The 20,485-nt window shown below is 40.4% G+C and overlaps 1 protein-coding gene across 2 annotated transcripts in view; it reads right to left on the bottom strand.

Annotated features, from left to right (window-relative positions):
- GRM5 (glutamate metabotropic receptor 5) overlaps window positions 1-20,485 on the bottom strand; it is a 219,698-nt gene that overhangs the window by 41,482 nt on the left and 157,731 nt on the right. For both annotated transcript variants that reach the window (XM_032768731.2, XM_032768732.2), the window contains exons 4-5: window positions 14,238-14,406; window positions 11,770-11,896 (exon numbers count right to left, since the gene is read on the bottom strand). In XM_032768731.2, coding sequence (XP_032624622.2) covers window positions 11,770-11,896; window positions 14,238-14,406 — 296 coding nt within the window. The remainder of the gene's footprint in view (window positions 1-11,769; window positions 11,897-14,237; window positions 14,407-20,485) is intronic.

Genomic DNA, 20,485 nt, shown 5'->3' with positions numbered 1-20,485 from the left:
TTGCAGGGATTTCACTTTAGTCACTGTACCTTTTAACTTCTGTTTAACTAACCCCCTCATTTTTGCATAGTTCCCCCTTTTGAAATTAAATGCCACAGTGTTGAGCTGTTGAGATGTTCTTCCCACCACAGGGATGTTGAATGCTATTGTATTATGGTCACTATTTCCAAGCTTTCCTGCTATAGTTATCTTGCCTAAAGATCATAGATTTTTTTTGCCCCAGGTTCAGCTCTCCACATGTGCACTGAGTTTTTGAGGGCTCTGCTCTTATTACATAAGGTTCCTTTCTGGGAATGTCAGTATAGTAAAACCATTGCCTAAGGAAGCTCATTTCAGTACTCAAGAATGTGACTTGGCACCTGGATAGGGCGCTTGCCAATTTGAGGTCTCCCCGGCTTCAAAACAACGCTTGTTCTAAACAGAGGTGCCAGGTGTTTACAGTTTGAGAATGAGATGGACCAAAGAAACAAATAAATAACAAGGGTGATACATATTTGCAGGAAAAAATGAACTCTGCAGAGTTCTGCAGAGAACATTTTTTTTATTATTGAGAAGGAACTTTTGTCAGTAATTAAATCTATTGTCTATTTGCACCATTATTTGTGTGGGAGAAAATCTGTGTTTATTTCAGATCTCGAGTCTTTACAATGGTCCTTTACAGTTGGAGAATCATAAAGGGGCATTTAGCCAAGCAGCTGCAGGAACCGTGGACCTGATCCAAAGCCCATTGACATCAATTGAAGACGTCAATTCAATGGGCTTTGGATCAGGCCCTATAAGCATATGGTTCCAAGATGACACACATGACAGTGATGCTTTGTCCAAATGGCCTTGTTGGATGATGTGCAAAATAGAGGACTGGACCACTTGTAGTTACTACCTGCCCCCATGGCATTTTTGAAAAGAGTAGAGCGTTAACTCTGTCCAAATTCTAACTCAGTTAAGTGCATTCTGTCTACAAAAAGGTATACCTGCCATGTTTCAATCCAGAGCTGGGTAAACGTCAGTGGTGAGGAAAGTGAGCCCTGCATAGTGTTTGTATATCAATCTACTATGTTAATGGGGCACTTTGTTCTCTTTGGGGGTGGTGGATACTATACACGCTGATAACATAATATTGGGCCAAATCCCCAGCAGGCATAAACTGGCATTACACCAATAAAATCAATGGTGTTAGACCAATTTATATCAATCACAGATTTTGCCTACTATTTTGTAGTCTTTTTTTTTTTTTTTTAAAGACACTGGTGGCTCCAATATAAAACCCTCTGCATTTCCAAGTGGGGATGGGAGTGGGAACTGAAAGAAAAGGGAAGATTTTTAAATAGCAGAATCACCAGTTCATCTGCCTTTGCCTCTCTGCTTCCATGTAAATCTTCTAAGTTTCTGCGTTGCTCCCATTCTGCCTTATTCTTAGATGGATCTCTGCATTGACAATGCACTTTTCCTTTTCTCTGAATATTTTACTCTTTGCAAGATTTTGGCCCATTGGCCCACACAGGGTCCTGTAATGTAGGTTATCTATGTGTGTCTGTAAGGAGCCTTGGATATGAGGAAGCACTTTAATTGCTGGTGTCATGAGAAACATGACATTTTAAGCCAATGAAGTTTTAATTCCTTTGAGTCCAGTTCACTCAACTGAAGTAAGAGCTAGGAGGTGACTTGTTGCTGGCATCCCTTTAATGTTTCTATCCATCCATCTCCTTGTTTGTACTAGAAAGCCTGGATACCTCTGGAAGCAGATGGAAATAAGGAGGAGGAGTCAGCCACTGTGGGCTGCTGTTACTTAACCAGGAGGAGGAGAGGAAACAGGAGCCACTGAAACTGTGAGCAGGAGTCAGGACTTCCTGAAAGGAAAGGAGCCGGGAAAGCTCTATGGGACCAAAATCCTCTAACAGCAAAGGAATGTCAAGGAAGATAGGGAATAAGAAGACCAGCCACTGGGAAACATGTATTTTTTAAAAGCTTTAACCCTTCCTAAAATATTGATGATGGTGGCAGGAGTCTATATTTCAAAAGCCTAACTATTATCTTCTTGAATATAATTAAACCATAATTTAGATACCTTTTTCATATATTGTCTTCTCATCATTCTTATTATGTTGGAACCTTCTTGAACTTATGAGAGCATAAGAACAGCCACACTGGGTCAGACCAAGGGTCCATCTAGCCCAATATCCTGTCTTCTGACAGTGGCCAGTGCCAGGTGCCCCAGAGGTAATGAACAGAACAGGTAATCATCAAGTGATCTATCCCATCACTCATTCCCAGTTTATAGCAAACAGAGGCTAGGGACACCAGTCCTGCCCATCCTGGCTAATAGCCATTGATTGACTTATCCTCCATGAATGTAACAAGTTCTTTTTTGATCCCTGTTATGGTCTTGGCTTTCACAACATCCTCTGGCAAGGAGTTCCATAGACTGACTGTGTGTTGTGTGAAGAAATATTTCCTTCCTTTTATTTGTTTTAAATCTGCTGCCGATTAATTTCATTTGGTGACCCCTAGTTCTTGTGTTATGAGAAGCAGTAAACAACACTTCCTTATCTACTTTCTCTACACCAGTCATGATTTTATAGACCTCAATCATGTCTCCCCTTAGCTGTCTCTTTTCCAAGAGTTCCAGTCTTAATAATCTCTCCTCATATGGAAGCCATTCCATACCCCTAATAATTTTTGTTGCTCTTTTCTGAAACTTTTCCAATTCCAATATATCTTTTTTGAGATGGGGCAACCATATCTGCATGCTGTATTCAAGATGTGGGCGTACCATGGATTTATATAGAGGCAACATGATATTTTCTGTCCCTAATATCTACCCCTTTCTTAATTATTCTCAGCATTCTGTTCGCTTTTTTGACTGCCGCTGCGCATTGAGAACTATCCACAATGACTCCAAGATCTCTTTCTTGAGTGGTAACAGCTAATCTGAAACCCATCATTTTATATGTATAGCTGGGATTATGCTTTCCAAAGTGCATTACTTTGCATTTATCTGCCATTTTGTTGCCCAGTCATCCAGTTTTGAGAGATCCTTTTGTAGCTCTTCGCAGTCTGCCTGGGTCTTAACTATCTTTATTAATTTTGTATCATCTGCAAATTTTGCAAATTTACTAACATCATGTCTGAAATTACAGAAGAAGTGTATGTTTTAAATATATTATTTTCCATGGAGAAAAATATATTCTTCATAGTTTTGTTCCTATTTAATCAGGTCAGTTGTAAAAAATATATCAGGCCTGATCTTCAGTGGGTGCAAACTGACATAGTTCTACTGGGTTTAATGGTCTCTACTCACCTGGAGACACCTTGGGTCTGACTTCCAGGAATGCTGATCACCCACAATTCATATTTTCAGCAATGGGATCTGATGGTACTCCCGCTTCTGAAAATCAAGCTAAAGGCATCTCACGTTGGGCACTCATGAACTGGGAAACCCAGACTAAGTAGCAAATTTGTATATACAGTGGCTTGTCTACATGGTGACACTCAGAAAAATAAATTGAGATTAAACAAGTGTGTGAATTTAAAGTGGATTAGTTAAACTGCATTAAACCCCTGTACAGACAATCTCATTCAGAATTAAAACAGACTTAACTCGGTTTACTTTAATTCATTTTGGAATTTATTCACTTTGAGTTATTTTGGATTAACTTTCCTGGGTGACCCCATGTAGACAAGCCCTAAATGTAAGAATTTGGACTAGACTTTAGAAGGTTCTGTTTCTGAGCTTTGCGTTCTTATCACTAGAAAATGCCTCTTTGCCTCTCTCCTTTATTTTCAGGGGATATTAAAGTTTTTCCTAAGCTGTTTCCTGCAAATATCACTTATGTTATTAAAGGCAGAATTCATTCCAAGAAAAATAACCCCTTTTTATATTAAATCTAATTAGTCTGTTTCCATTGTTTCTGTATCACGCACCCAAACACAAGTGTCATTGAAAATACAATTATCCACAATATGTCAAAAAAAAAATCAAAGGTATGTGGCAAAGGTGCTAGGCGAAAGGATCTGCCTCCCCATGGAAATACCATAAGGATGTGGGTCATTTAGCCTTTGACATCAGTGCAGCTAAGAAGACCAAGGAACACATTTACTGGCATACTGGCGTAACACAATTTAGCCCTTAGTTACTAAATGCAGACTAGTATGACATCCGTATTGTAGGAGTCTTAACATGAAAAGCTTTTCATGGCAATAATGAAGTTATCACCATTTCTTAGTGTAACGAGGACATTTGGATTTTTATGAATCATTCTCATTAATATTAATAAAAGTTACCTGTGTGACTCCCATTCATTTTAATGATCATATGCATCATATTTATCCTGAAGAAGATTAGGGGGCTGATTCTAATTTCACTGACATTGGCATGAATCAGGAGTCATTCCACCGGAGTCAATGAAGTTACGGAGAGCCGATTTGTGATATGTAATCAGACTAATGCTTTCTTAAGATAGCACCTGCATCATTTCCCAGTACATTGCAAGACTAAAGGACCTCAGTGACCTATATGTTCACCTTCCATTTTACCAAAGGATCACTTAATTAATCTTTACTGGGACCACTTTGGTATTTTATATTCACAATGCTGCCTGCAGATTTCTGGAGCAGAAAACATTAGAAAATGATCTTTTTCTGCCAACTGGCCTTTATACACAGCATAAAAAAACAAAGATTGTTTTTAAGATAGCTCCTAACTTTGCAACAGAGGTGACTCATGGGCATGCACTTGTCATCAGTTCCAGCCTATTTCACGCCTTTCAAGGTTTATTATTCTTTTTTAGATTCCCTTAATAAAATTCCCACAAAGAGATGAAAACTCGGGCTATTGATTCTCCTTCATTTTATTAGGAGGATGCTAAGCTATATGCAATGATTTATTCCACAATGAAGTTTAAAGACTTAATGTTTTTTATGAAATGATGATCAGTGTGGTTATCATATAAACACGTTTGCAAGTAATGGATTCTGAGAATGAAATTTTGAAGGAGAGGATTATGTAAAGTAAAAGAAGGAAAAGGAGGAAAAGATCTTGAACACTATGCCAGATTAATTGGCCAAGATTAAACTAATGTCAATACTGAAAAATGCATTATACATAAAGGAGCCCAATTCTGCTCCACCAGACATATGCCTGGACACACCTTCCACCTACTTGCACCCCACTGGCAGGGAAAACATCTGGAAAGCTTGCTTGACTGGTTGGCTGGGGACTTCTCAGCTATAAGGGCATTCTCAGGCGGTAACCTCTCTCCTGCCCCCTCGGGTACATTGGGGGCAATCTTGGCTTGGTGGAAAGGCTTTTAGCATCTGGGGAAGTTTAGCACTGTCTTGAGGGTGCACTATGTTGTGCTGAGAGCAAATTGACCCCAGGCTCACCGTAGGATTGGATGAGGGGTGGTGCAAAGGTGGAATAAAGCTGCATGAATGTATCTGAGGCTAGAAATGTAGCTGTCTACAGGCCAAGAGGAGGAGCACCTCAGAAATAAATTGATATATAGACAGACAAGAATTCCCCCTTTATTGCTCTTTGACTCGTAAGGGAAAAAGATGTTCGCACCAACATACTGCAACATTTATATACGCTTAGTTGTGTGTACAGTACTCTGATATGCAGGATCTTCTATCCCATAAAAATATCTCTCAGTCTCTGAGATATGAAAACTACAAATTATAGGCAAGCTCACATGTTGACAGGAAACAGTTACATTTTGTGAAAAATATAGATGACATTAGCTAGAGCACTCTCTCTACAGTGTTACGAATTGCATTCATTTGTGATCTGTATTGCTGAACAATTGCTTTAGCAGTAAGAAAAGTTTAAAGACATGTAGTATTCACCCTTGGGATCTGATTGTAATAATGTTATTTATTTCTCTGAATTCCTTTGAAACCCTAGAGGCCCTATTATGCTAGGTAATGTATAAGTACATAGACCTGCTCTGAAGACCTTATAATCTAAATGGATAAGATAAACTAAGGGCTTAGCTGCATTGTCCCACAGTTTGGACTGTGGGGGTGTCAATAGCAGTGCGTGCCAATGTGCTGCACTGAACTCCCCCAGTATGGCGCTCTCTTCAAACAGAATTACATTATAGCAAACTAGGAATCTTTTAGTTTGCAACTACAGGGTCCACATGGGGGAGTTACAGCACAGCATTTTGGTGCACACTCTTATTCACACCCCATAGTCCAAACTGTAGGGCAGTGTGGATGTAGACTAAGGGCGAGAGAAAGGAAATGTTATTAACCTAATTTTACAGATGGTGAACTCAGGCACAGAGATTTAAGAGCCTGACCCAAAGCTCACTGAAGTCAGTGGAAAGACCGTCATTGACTTTAATGACTTTTGGATCAATCCCAGTGAAAATCACTTGGCAAAGCCAGGAATTAAACCCAGATCTTCTGAGTCCAAGGCCAATACCTTAACTACAATCTCTCCTAACTAAATATAAAGCACCTTAAACAACTAAGACACAGCAGCTCTCCTCAACCAGAAAGGGGAGGGGAAAAAAACCCTTCTCCATTCAATGATCCCAGACAACAATATAACTGCCCTACGCCTTGATTCATCCCTCCACTCATTCCTTCTTCCCCTAAAGCCTGGCAAAAGAATAATTTATGCAAATGATCAAATCTAATTTTGCAAAGAAAGAAGAAAATAATAAGTTATGATGGAAGCAATAAATGTTCTGTACTGAGGAGTGTTTGGAGTCATAAAAGCAATTGTGTAAAATTGTACTCTCCCTGTATCTGATCCTTGTGTGTCTGAGTTACAGCTGTTCAAATTACTGACAAAAGCAAGATTTGAATGTCATTATAGGGGCAAAGTCCATATGAGACATAAGCCAGATCCTGTTCTGCCTCATGCATTATCATCAGAACTGTCAGTTAATTCCTGACTGTAGTATCTTTATTTTTACTTATGATGACATAAGAAGCGTAACTGTGAGCTAAAGTTGTAAAATATTCTTGTGTATGTGTGTGCATGGATGATTTTAGCAGCTTCTATTGCTTAAGTACCTAGAGTCTGATCCTACCAGGTGCTTTGCATATATCACCTAGTTATTTCTGTAGGAGTTGAGGGTGCTCGGCACCTAGCAGAAACAGGCAATAAGCATCTCAGAGCATCCGCAGAGATTTGCCAATGCCACTCAACCCTGGTCTGTGCTTTTCATAAGCTGTCATACAAACTGTGCCAGAAACCAAGACTGAGCAATGATTGCTTTCTGGGAATTGGTCACTTTCTGTTGATCTTCTCAGTGAGAGAGAGTGAGCAACTGTACACAGTACAAAGGAAGGGGTCATTTTTGTTCAGTACTTACAAAACTAGACCAGTTTTGATCCTGGGCTCTCACTGACAGAATGCTTTGTATGGAATACAGCATAGAATTGTCAAGCTCTTTCTATGGAAAGTGCACTGCAAATGCCTGTTATCTTGTTTTCTGGGTTTGGACTCTTCCCATTTTCTCACTGTTTATCCACACTATTAAATCCAAGCCCAGTTTTCATGAAGTATCCAGGGCTCCTACTCGCCTGCCCCCAGACAAAGAGGAGAGAATGCAACACTCTTTGCAGCCTTTCCCTGTTACTCCAAATGGCAGTCAAATGGGCTGCCTAAGGATGAAGCAGATTTTCCCAGTCCCTGCCTTTCCAGGATTAGAATGCAGTCTCCATATGCAAACCTAATCCATGACAGCTAAGAGCTCAGAACAGGGTCATAATCTGGCTAATCTGACCAATACGACCATCAGACCACAAGACTTGGCCGTAGTTGTAATAATGTCCTTGCTTTATTTTGCCACATCAAATGAAAACATTTCTTGTAACTGTGATGAAAAAAGAAACCTATTTCTGATATTCAGTCATTGTGTACCAACAGCCATCCAAAGAAGGAAAGAAAAAAGAAAATGAAAACATTTCAGTGAACTATGAAATACTTTTCCTCCTAATCTCATCTGAATCCTGCTAAGAAAATCAAATAGCCAGCACATGCAGAGTACATTAGGAAGAAGAACCAAATGTCACCGATACTAAAAGTATTTACCTTCCATTCCTGTCCCCAAAGTAGTTGCCACTAAAACTTTGTTGCTATCACTCTTGCACAATCTCAGAAGTTACACAAAGTGTGACTTATTCCCTCCCCCACAAAAAATGTTTTGAAATCAGCCATTAAGGAAAAGGAGACAAAGAAAGAGGATATCCCCAAGATACACCAAGGCAGCACTGGAATTTCAAACAACGCTAATATGAAACACTCTTCCTGAGCCCACTCTTTCTTTTTGGACACAGAAGGCTGTGTCCTCAAAAAAAATGTGATCACCTAGAGAACCAATGGGATTTTGTTTCTGATCCGAATTCCACTGCAGTCCCTGGAAGGACTACCAGTCATTTTATTGGAATTTGGATCCGGCCTGTTAAGCGAATCCCCTTGTTTCTGTCTGAAAATGTTTGGATTCTCTCCTCCCTCCACTGTAGAGTTAATCCAGACAATACCCTTGGGTGGGTCATTAAATGAGAGACCTCTGGATCTAAACCCATGAGCTACTATACTTTGAGCTGAAAGACGCAGCTGTGTTAGCTTAAAGGCTGTAATAGTCTCTTAAATCTTTATATGGACGAAGAGATCCACCCTGAATAATCATGGATGCTATTAATATAACATTTAATAAAGAGTCCTACTGCAAATTTGAAAAGTATCCATCTCTGTCTTTTCTTTGGAACTGCTTGCTAGCTCTTCCTTTTCTTCAGTAAGGCCTACATTTTCCAAACGTGACTAGTGATTTTGGGTGCTTCCATTGTTAGATGATTAGTTTGAGACATTTTAAAAGGGCCTGAATTTCAGACGGTGAGTGATCAAAGCTTTCCGAAAGTCACTCCCTTCTTGAGTCACCCACTAGTGCCTCTAAATGAGCACGGGAGATGCTCCACACACTCTTCTCAACCTCCTCCAGCTGAACTAGGGCTGGCCGAGAGCAGGGGGCAAAGTTTCCGATGTAGAGTGAGAGTCCTGTAGTCACAGCACCCAGACTTCTTTCTCCCCCACCAGTGCCTTCCTCCCTGACCCCTAAAGGAATGGAGCCCGGAGCTTTCTTTCCCCACACACCAGCCAAGGGGCACCTGTTTCCCTATCTCTGCGCACCAACTGCATGGAGACTTCCAGCAATCAGAGGACACATGCCAATCAAGAAGCCAGGGCTGCCCATCCTCCAACCCAGACCACTACCAGCGCAGTCCCATTATCATCCAATCAACCACCCTACTTCAGGGCATCCTCCTTGCAACTATTATTACCACTGGAAAAACCACCACTTTATGAAGAGCAGCTGCCGTGCAAAGGAGCCCCCAAGAGGAGGTACGTGGGAGGAAGAGGTACAGGGGTTTGTGAGATATCAGGCTGGGGAGGAGATGGAAAGATAGATGGATTTGGGAATGGGAAGAATATGGAACTGATGGGTTTTGGGAAGGGATAGAACGAACTGTCTAAGGGGATGAGAAGTATTTTACCCAGGGAATGTTGCATGTATGGCTGAAAAGTTTTGAGGGATCCCACAGTTAAAATTTTGGCCACATATCACTGTTTTCCTGGCCTCTAGTGTTTACTCTTAGATGGTGTCAGAGCTATTTTCCACTGACAGCCTTTATCAACAGAAATTATCTCTCCCCTGGAATACATTTGGACTTTAAACTTTCCCTTCAAGTCTTAATCCTCATTTTCTGCTTCTGACAATTGTTTTTCACCAGGACACATTTGTGTTCTGATGTCCTACAAACATATGAGTAAAGCAACACACCAAGCTCAATTTCTCCCCACTGGCAACGTCCCAGCTTCTCCCCATTACATTTAATCAAGTCTGAGGCATAAAACTGATCCTGGCCATTGAGCAGAGGAAAGATGGAGCAACATTTTGTCGAAGGAGCCAGGAGAGATTTTATCAGCGCTCCAATTCCTGGCAAACACTGAGATACGACAGGTGTGCCAATAGCTGTTTGCCAATATGTGGCAAACAGTGAGATGCCATCCTTTTCAGGTGTGGTGTTGATATATTTCCAGGAAGGCACAGCATCAAGACTTTCATCTGAAGGAGATAGTGGAAGAAAGACTTTTTCCAATCAGCTTTTCATGAACGAAGCTTTGTGAAGCTGTCATTATTACCTATGACACGGCTTTATCCTGCAGTGAGGAGGCACAGATTGCTGCAGTAGCAAACATAAAAGGGCATTTCAAGGAGACTAGTGTGTGCTTTGCAAAACTGAAGGAAATTTCCTGCCAGAATACAAAATATTCTTTCTCTCTCTCTCCTGTTCCCCCCCAAACTTACGTTAAAAACAAGGCTAGACTGAAATGCATTTTCTTTACAAGCTATAAAAGCTGGTGACCTTAGATATAATTATAAAACATTATTGCTCCAGCCAACCTAAAGATCCCCCAGAAAAGCATTTTTTAGAAGCTGGTTTTTAATACAGTGCTAAAGAGCAGGGGTCAGATCACACTGTTTGTCACAGAAACCCACAGGTAGTTTTATATGTACATGTGTCAGTTTCAGCAACAGCAAGGACATTAAATGGAATCAATCAAGCAGAAGAATGATTGATAAAAATGTAGCAGTGCGTGTATTGATATGAAGCAGTAAGCATGAAAATGGTAAAAAAAGCTACTTTAAAATTGTGTATATGGTAAATAGATACCTCAGTGGTGCACACATTACAGTACTATAGCTTTCCTACACAGCAAAAGAAATATTTAGTCTAACAACATCAATATCATCTCTATATCCTAAATCCAAATTCTGGCACGCACGCATGCACGCATACACACACACACACACTTTCTCTGTCTCTAGTATGATCTCATTCTCCCTTTTCCACACACCACCCATATGTTTCATCCATCTTGTCATGAACCAAGATTCCAAGCTCTTTGGGATACGGACTGCCTTTTGCTATCTGTTTGTACACAGACCAGCTAATAAGAACCTAATCCGTGCTGGCATTTGTAGGTGTTAATGTAATAAAAATATTTGAACACCAATGCTATGATTAGGCAGCTAGGAGAAAACCCGGGCAGTACCAGTTTTGAGACCACACACTGACGGTCTCAAAATCTGCTAACAGATATTCTGCAGACTTCCTTGCACTGAAACACAGAGGCACATTATCCAGAGCCGGGAGGATATCATCCATGTGTTTTAGCTCAGACTGTCTGGTGCACCCAAGGCTATTACAAATGTTGATGCTTCTTGGATCAGTTGTGTTTTGGGGAGGAGTATGCTGCACAGGAAGTTGTCCAGAGGGTCTCTCAACTGGCTAGAAGTTGGATGGAAAACTCTGACATTTCACAAAATTATTTTGTGCCGTTTTGGAGAAAAACAGAGGCATCTAAAATTGGGCCCCACTCAACTTCTGCAACAACTTATCTCCTGCTCATTTTTGGAAGGTTCATATCCGAATCTGCCCCCAATGATTTTGGCTCAGTTTGGATCTAAAGCCAGAATAAGCCCGTTTTCCAGATCCAGTGGCTTAGAACTTTGGGAATAGCTCTTCTGACAAATTTTCCCCTGGTTGGTGACAAAGATTCATGGAGAACAGCTTGAACCATGAATACAGATGCCAGCCTCAGTTCAAACTTGGATCCAAACTCTAGGCTAAACAAAATCTAAACACCCCTAATATTTAGTTTCGTAGTGCATATACACTCAGGTATAAAGTGTATGAACATTTTCATTGACTTTTGCTAGGTTTTAAACACAACAATAACTCAATTACCTGTAAGGTCATCATTGGGCCAGGAGCCCAGCTGGCATGCCTTGCATGTGTATTCATCAGAGACAAACTCGTTCTCCTTACAAGGTGTACAGGTCCAGCAGCAGCTGACTTCTCCTTTACGGATCACCTGAGATGAATATTTAACAGAGCACTTAGATTTGTTATTAAAATCAATTTTCTTTAATGCTGCTGAGGTTCCTTACTTGATTTTCAAAGTCTCTTTTTTACTCACTGTTTCTAATAGAGATGAGCCCGTTTTTTTGAGGAAGCCCCTTTTGCTAATATTATTCTTGCCATTATAAATCCTTCTGATTAGAACTGGTTGATCATTCACACAGCATGAACTGTGACTCGTGGGCATTGGAAGAAACAATCACTGAGGATAGTTTGCAACCATCTTAAGGTTGAAATATGTACAGATAAATCGTTTGTCAAGCAAACAATGTTGTAAAGGTCCAAATCTCCTCAAAGATCATTTTCATACAGATTATCTGTTTACCCCAGCTTTCTCTTAACTAATCACTATTTGCTACGCCTCTGGTCTCCAGACCAAACTCTGGACTTTGGGTCTGAGAAAGAGCTGGCACAATCCATATACCAGGTTGTTATATGAAATGCACATGGATTTTAACTCTTCAGTAGGGATCAGTTCAGAATTTGGTTTCACAAGCAAATGTCAAGGACTGGGATTTTAATCAAATGAAAAGGAGCATAGTCAACCAAAGTCCTGAAAGGCTGTTGTATAGCTCAGAAACCTGGGAAAGAAATCTCCTTCAATGGTTTTGAGCGAGTTTACAAAAAGAGGTGGTTGGTTACATTAGATTCTTAAAGGGCAAAATCACCTGATGAAATAAGTAAATGAGAAAACAGACTGGAAGATTTCCAAAAACTTTCCTCTGATTGTGAAGGGTTGGGAACAACTCCCATAGGACTGGGGAAGAATCTCTTAGCAAACCTCAGGATCAAGCCCTCTGTCGGATGTGTTTGTTAAATGGACTTTTCAGCTGCTTCACTGTCCATTTCTTTAACATCCGACTGCTATCAGTTGCAGTTGATGCCACTGTAACTCCTCCCCCAATTTATCCAGCCCTATTTAACTAAATCTCATCCTTTTTTCAACTGTAGTTATTTTCCCCAGGCCACTCTCCTGCAGGTCATTCTTGTGATTCTTCAAAGAGTTTTGATGTCTCCAGAATATTTCAGGTGTTCTGGGTTGTACTGTTTTTGGGTTGCATGAGGCCACGCAGGAAGGGACATGCTGGATGCTGCTAAATAATGGGACACTTGCTTTGTGTGCATCTAGATTCCCTGGGTGAAATCCTGACTCCACTGAAGTCAATGGTAAAACTTCTATTGACTTCATTCAATGGAGCCAGGCCTCATCCCCTATTTTAGCACATGCGCTTTTGTCCGTGAACGAAAACTTGAGATTTATATTCAATAATCAAATGTAAAAAGAAAGAAGATTACAGATATGGGTCCTGGTGCAGAACTTTTAACTTTTAAGCACGTTCTAGGTGCTTTCCTGAATTAGGATCTATGGTGAAGAGTAGAGTCAGGTACTAACCAAATCCTGGATCCAAACAATCCTGAAATTTCAGAAGGTTTAGATCCAGGTCTAAAACTTGTGACCTGGGCCTATCTCTAGTACAGTGATGCTGTTCACCACACGTATTGCTTGTTTTGAAGCCAGATCACTAAGTTCAACCCCCACAAATACTTCTTGTTATTGCAGACCATGGCCTGATTCTCTTTTTGCTTCAGTGAGTTACTCCTGATTCACATCACTTTGCCCCTTTAATTATAGATTAACACAACTTGCAGACTGCAGACCGCTAATGAAAAAAGGAACATGACAGTCCCTAAGCAAAACAGAGTTGTGATTTTAGCAAATCCAGCTAGCTTACTTACCTTTTCTTGAGATTTTCCTTTAAACATATTATTAATTATAAATGAAAGATTTTTCCTGTGTTTAGTGTATTTTGTTAATAAGAAGAAATTAAGGGCTCTTAAGAGCTAAGGCTAAACATTTCAAAATTGGGTGACTAAAAGTGATGTTTCTAAATCTAGATTTTAGCACCTAACTTATTTTGAGTTTATTTGCTTTGGGCTGGTTCTTATAGGCCCCAATCAGAGATTGAGACCCCATTGTGCTAGGCACTGTACAAAAACACAGAACAAAAGGATGATCCCTGCCCAAAGAACTTACAATCTAAGTATAAAACAGAAGGCAACAAATGGATACAGACAATGAGGGAGTACAAGAAAACAAGGAGACAATTATGAAAAGAGTAGCAAGAAGCAGTAATCACATGAACAACTTTTTGCACTTTTTATTTAGGTGACAAAACTATTTTTAAGGTCTTAACTTTAGGTTCTCAGGGTTGAAGATTTTGACAAACATTCTGGGTAACATTTGAAGACTATGCAAATAACACATCAGTACAATAAAAAAGCACCCTATTTACCTTTATCTGGCCTTTTTCACATGGTTCACTGCAGACCGATCTGATTACAGTATTTTTCTTTGACCATATTTCATCATCATCCATCTTCAATTCACCATTGTCCCAACTTCCAACATTGATATAGTCAAAGTAATCCTTCCCCATTTGCTTAAAATTCATAATCTCATACCTTTTGAAACACAAAATGAACAAACAGTTGAGTTTAGGATACAGTCACTAAGAACATAAGAACAGCGATACTGGGTCAGACCAAAGGTCCATCAGGCCCAGTATCCTGTCCTCTGACAGTGGCCAATGACAGGTGCCCAAAGGGAATGAACAGACAGGTTATCATCAAATGATCCATGCCCTGTCACTTAATCTCAGCTTCCAGCAAATAGAGGCTAGAGACACCATTCCTGCACATCCTGGCTAATAGCCATTGATGGACCTATCTTCCATTAATCTATCTAGCTCCCTTTCGAACCCCGTTATAGTATTGGCCTTCACAACACCCTCTGGCAAGGAGTTCCAGAGATTGATAGTGAATTGTGTCAAAAAATACTTTCTTGTGTTTGTTTTAAACCTGCTACCTATAAATTTCATTTGGTGGCCCCTTGTTCATGTATTATGAGAAGGAGTAAATAACACTTCCTTATTTACTCTCTCTATACCACTCATGATTTTATAGACCTCTATCATATCCCTCCTTAGTCACCTCTTTTCCAAGCTGAAAAGTCCCAGTCTTATTAATTCCTCCTCATACGGAAGCCGTTCTATATCCCTAATAATTTTTGTTGCCCTTTTCTGAACCTTTTCCAATTACAATATATCTTTTTTGAGATGGGGCGACCAGATCTGCATGCAGTATTCAAGGTGAGGGCATACCATGGATTTATATAGCAGTAATATGATATTTTCTGTCTTTTTATCCATCCCTTTCTGGATGATTCCCAACATTCTGTTTGCTTTCTTGACTGCTGCTACACACTGAGTGGATGATTTCAGAGAACTATCCACAGTAACGCCAAGATCTCTTTCTTGAGTGGTAACAGCTAATTTAGACCCCATCATTGTATATGTATAGTTAGGATTATGTTTTCCAATGTGCATTACTTTGCATTTATCAACATTACATTTCTTCTGCCATTTTGTTGCCCAGTCTCCCAGTTTTGTGAGATCCTTTTGTAGCTCTTCACAGTCTGCCTGGGACTTAACTATCTTGAGTAGTTTTGTAATCACTAAATCTTTTCGATTTAGTGATACAAAATACACAATACATATAATACAATACGATATAAAAGATATAATCTTTTGCTCCACTAAATCTTTTCAATTTAAAGGAGCACTATCAAATCAAAATCTAATCAATTAAAAAAAAGTTAAATGTATTTTCTAGTGCTACGTGGACCACTGAGTCTCCCTTGCCTATTGTTGCAGTTTTATAAGCCTGTTATCCTATTATTTTTTAAACAAAGTTTTTCTCTACCCTGTTGCTGTGTGAAAGATCCTTATATACAGGAAAAACTGACTGACAACTGCCTAGTAGGGGAAATGATGAAACAGACTATACACAAAGTGCTGCCAAATGCACTAACTGAAATAATAAAAAAGGGAAAATGTTGTTCTCTAATCTCTGAGAGCTCTATCTTGGGTTCTTCTACGGTTCCCATTACTGTACTGTCTGAGTGATTGACAGTCTTCAGTGTGTGTCCTCACAACACCCCTGTGAAGTAGGGAAGTACTGTTAGCCCCTTTTAAAGATGAATTGAGGCACAAAGTGGCTTTCCCAAGGTCACACAGGAAGCCTGTGGGAGAGCTAAGCCTTGAACCCAAGCCTTTTAAGTCCCAGAATAGTACATTAATCACTGAATCATCCCTCCTGCTAGCCTAGTAATCTTAGGGTATGTCTACACTACAGGATTATTCCGATTTTACATAAACTGGTTTTGTAAAACAGATTGTATAAAGTCGAGTGCACATGGCCACACAAAGCACAGTAATTCAGCAATATGCATCCATGTACCGAGGCTAGCATCGATTTCTGGAGCATTGCACTGTGGGTAGCTATCCCGTAGCTATCCCATAGTTCCCACAGTCTCCCCCGCCCATTGGAATTCTGGGTTGAGATCCCAATGCATGATGATGCAAAAACAGTGTCCCGAGTGATTCTGGGTAAATGTCGTCACTCATTCCTTCCTCCGTGAAAGCAACGGCAGACAATCATTTTGCACCCTTTTTCCCTGGATTCCCCTGTCTCCAGGCTGTGATAGACAGGGCCACAGACCAGTGCTGTGGTGCATAAGCGTAAACGGAAAGCCAAAGAATCAAATGGTATGCTCATGGAGGGAGGGAGGGGGGACTTGTGGACTCCAGCTATCCCACAGTCCCTGCAAGTCTCCTGAAAACATTTGCATTCTTGGCTGAGCTCAATGCCTGTAGGGTCAAACACATTGTCCAGGTTGGTTCAGGGTATATCTCGTCAATTTACCTCTCCCCCTCCATGAAAGAAAAGGAGAAAAAAATCATTTCTTGACTTTTTCCAATGTGCACCGTATGTCTACTGCATGCTGTTGTAGACACGGTGCTGCGGCACTGAACAGCACATCCTCTCCCCTCCCCTCCCCTCCCCATGGCAGATGGTACAGTAAAAATGAGTGATAGCCCGTCCTCATCACCTGTGAGTGCTCCTGGCTGGCCTCAGTGAGTTCGGACCCGGGGCACGCTGATAAAAAGGAATGAGTCCCGTCATTCCGGTGCAGATGGTACAGAACAGCTGGTAACCGTCTTCATTATAGCAACTTAGGGGCTGAGCTCCACATCACCCCCCCCCTTGTCATGGTCTAAAGAAAAGATTCGTACTGCCTGGACTTCAATAGCAGTGGGGAGGCTGGGCTTCTCTCCCTCGCCACGTTTTAATGTTCTGCCTGGACTATCATAGTAGCTGGAGGCTGCCTCCCCCTCTATTAATCTTATTAGAAAGTTAGTGTTTCTATTCCTGCATTCTTTATTACTTCATCAACAAATGGAGAGACACTAGCAACGGTAGCCCAGGAGGTTTGGGGGAGGAGGGAAGCAACCGGTGGGTTGTTGTCAGGGGCACCCCCCGAAATGGCATGCAGCTCATCATTTTCTGTGGGATCTGAAACGGAGCAGCTGTGCTCTCTGGTTCTCTGGTACACTGGTTCTCTAGAATTTCTTGCCCCATATTCTAGAAGGACTGACTCTATTTTTAGATAAACATAAAGGAGGGAATGACCTGGGGAGTTCATTCCCATTTTTGTCCTTTGCGCTCCAGCCGACCTCAGCGAAGAGCCAACCAGGAGCAGCCTATGACAGCAGCAACGGTACAGAACGACTGATACTGTCATCTCATCGCCAATTTACAATGGCATGGCAGATGGTACAATAGGGATGGTAACACTTCTGCTACCTTGCAAAGGCAAAACGAATGCTGCTGTGTAGCACTGCAGTACTGCATCTGTAGCAGCATTCAGTACACATATGGTGACAGTGACAAAAAGGCAAAACGGGCCTCATGAATGCCATGCATATGTGCGTCTGCGGGGAATCCAGGAAAAAGGTGCAAAATGATTGTCTGCCGTGCTTTCACGGAGGAAGGAATGTGACGACATTTACCCAGAATCACTCGGGACACCGTTTTTGCATCATCATGCATTGGGATCTCAACCCAGAATTCCAATGGGCGGGGGAGACTGTGGGACTATGGATAGCTACGGGATAGCTACCACCACAGTGCAATGCTCCAGAAATCGATGCTAGCCTCGGTACATGGATGCATATTGCTGAATTACTGTGCTTTGTGTGGCCATGTGCACTCGAACTTTATACAATCTGTTTTAAACAAACCCAGTTTTTATGTAAAATCGGAAATAATCCTGTAGTGTAGACATACCCTAAGATTACTAGGCTAGCAGAGGGATGATTCAGTGATTTAATGTACTATTCTGGGACTTAAAAGGCTTGGGTTCAAGGCTTAGCTCTCCCACAGGCTTCCTGTGTGACCTTGGAAAGCCATTTGTGCCTCATTCATCCTTTAAAAGGGCTAACAGTACTTCCTACTTCACAGGGGTGTTGTGAGGACACACACTGAAGACTGTCAATCACTCAGACAGTACAGTAATGGGAACCGTAGAAGAACCCAAGATAGAGCTCTCAGAGATTAGAGAACAAACATTTCCCTTTTTTATTATTTTCAGTTAGTGCATTTGGCAGCACTTTGTGTATAAGTTCTGTTTCATCATTTCCCTACTAGGCAGTTGTCAGTCAGTTTTTCCTGTATATAAGGATCTTTCACACAGCAACAGGGTAGAGAAAAACTTTGTTTAAAAAAATAATAGGATAACAGGCTTATAAAACTGCAACAATAGGCAAGGGAGACTAAAGTGTCCACGTAGCACTAGAAAATACATTTAACTTTTTTTTAATTGATTGAATTTGATTGATAGTGCTCCTTTAAATTGAAAAGATTTATGGAGCAAAAGATTATATCTTTTATATCGTATTGTATTATATGTATTGTGTATTTTGTATCACTAAATCGATAAATGATTTAGTGATTACAAAACTACTCAAGATAGTTAAGTCCCAGGCAGACTGTGAAGAGCTACAAAAGGATCTCACAAAACTGGGAGACTGGCAACAAAATGGCAGAAGAAATGTAATGTTGAAAAATGCAAAGTAATGCACATTGGAAAACATAATCCTTAACTATACATATACAATGATGGGGTCTAAATTAGCTGTACCCACTCAAGAAAGAGATCTGGGCGTTACTTGTGGATAGTTCTCTGAAATCATCACTCAGTGTGTAGCAGCAGTCAAGAAGCAAAACAGAATGTTGGGAATCATCCAGAAAGGGATGGATAAAAGACAGAAAATATCATATTACTGCTATATAAATCCATGTATGCCCTCACCTTTGAATACTGCATGCAGATCTGGTCGCGCCCATCTCAAAAAGATATATTGTAATTGGAAAAGGTTTCAGAAGGGCAACAAAAATTATTAAGGGATATAGAAACGGCTTCCGTATGAGGAGAATTAATAAGACTGGACTTTTCAGCTTGGAAAAAGAGGTGACTAAGGAGGATATGATAGAGGTCTATAAAATCATGAGTGGTATAGAAGAGTAAATAGAAAGGTTATTTACTCCTTCTCATAATACATAGACAGGGGCCACCAAATGAAATTTATAGGTACAAGGTTTAAAACAAACACAAGAAAGTATTTTTGACAAAATCACTATCAATCTCTGGAACTCCTTGCCAGAGGGTGTTGTGAAGGCCAATACTATAACGGGGTTCGAAAGGGAGCTAGATTAATTAATGGAAGATAGGTCCATCAATGGCTATTAGCCAGGATGTGCAGGAATGTGTCTCTAGCCTCTATTTGCTGAAGCTGAGATTAAGTGACAGGGCATATCATTTGATGATAACCTGTCTGTTCTATCCCTTTGGGCACCTGTCATTGGCCACTGTCAGAGGACAGGAACTGGGCCTGATGACCTTTGGTCTGACCCAAGTATCGCTGTTCTTATGTTCTTAGTGACTGTATCCTAAACTCAACTGTTTGTTCATTTTGTGTTTCAAAAGGTTAGAGATTATGAATTTTAAGCAATGGGAAGGATACTTTGACTATATCAATTTGGAAGTTGGGACAATGGTGAATTGAAGATGGATGATGATGAAATATGGTCAAAGAAAAATACTGTAATCAGATCGGTCTGCAGTGAACCATGTGAAAAAGGCCAGGATAAAGTAATAGGGTGCTTTTTTATTGTACTGAGTGTTTATTTGCATAGTCTTCAAATGTTACCCAGAATGTTTGTCAAAATCTTCAACCTGAGAACCTAAAGTTAAGACCTTAAAATAGTTTTGTCACTAAATAAAAAGTGCAAAAAGTTGTTCATGTGGATTACTGCTTTCTGCTACTCTTTTTCATAATTGTCTCCTTGTTTTCTTGTACTCCCCTCATTGTCTGTATCCTTTGTTGCCTTCTGTTTTATACTAGATTGTAAGTTCTTTTGGGCAGGGATCATCTTTTGTTCTGTGTTTTTGTACAGTGCCTAGCACAATGGGGTCTCAATCTCTGATTGGGGCCTATAAGAACCAGCCCAAAGCAAATAACTCAAAATAAGTTAGGTGCTTAAAATCTAGATTAGAAACACATTTTAGTCACCCAATTTTGAAATGTTTAGCCTTAGCTCTTAAGAGCCCTTAATTTCTTCTTATTAAAAAAATACACTA

The sequence above is a fragment of the Chelonoidis abingdonii genome, chromosome 1, assembly GCF_003597395.2.
Source record: "Chelonoidis abingdonii isolate Lonesome George chromosome 1, CheloAbing_2.0, whole genome shotgun sequence".
Classification (NCBI taxonomy): Eukaryota; Metazoa; Chordata; order Testudines; family Testudinidae; genus Chelonoidis; species Chelonoidis abingdonii.
The sequence above is the reverse complement of the archived record's forward strand: the minus strand, read 5'-3'. Positions and strand labels throughout refer to the sequence as shown.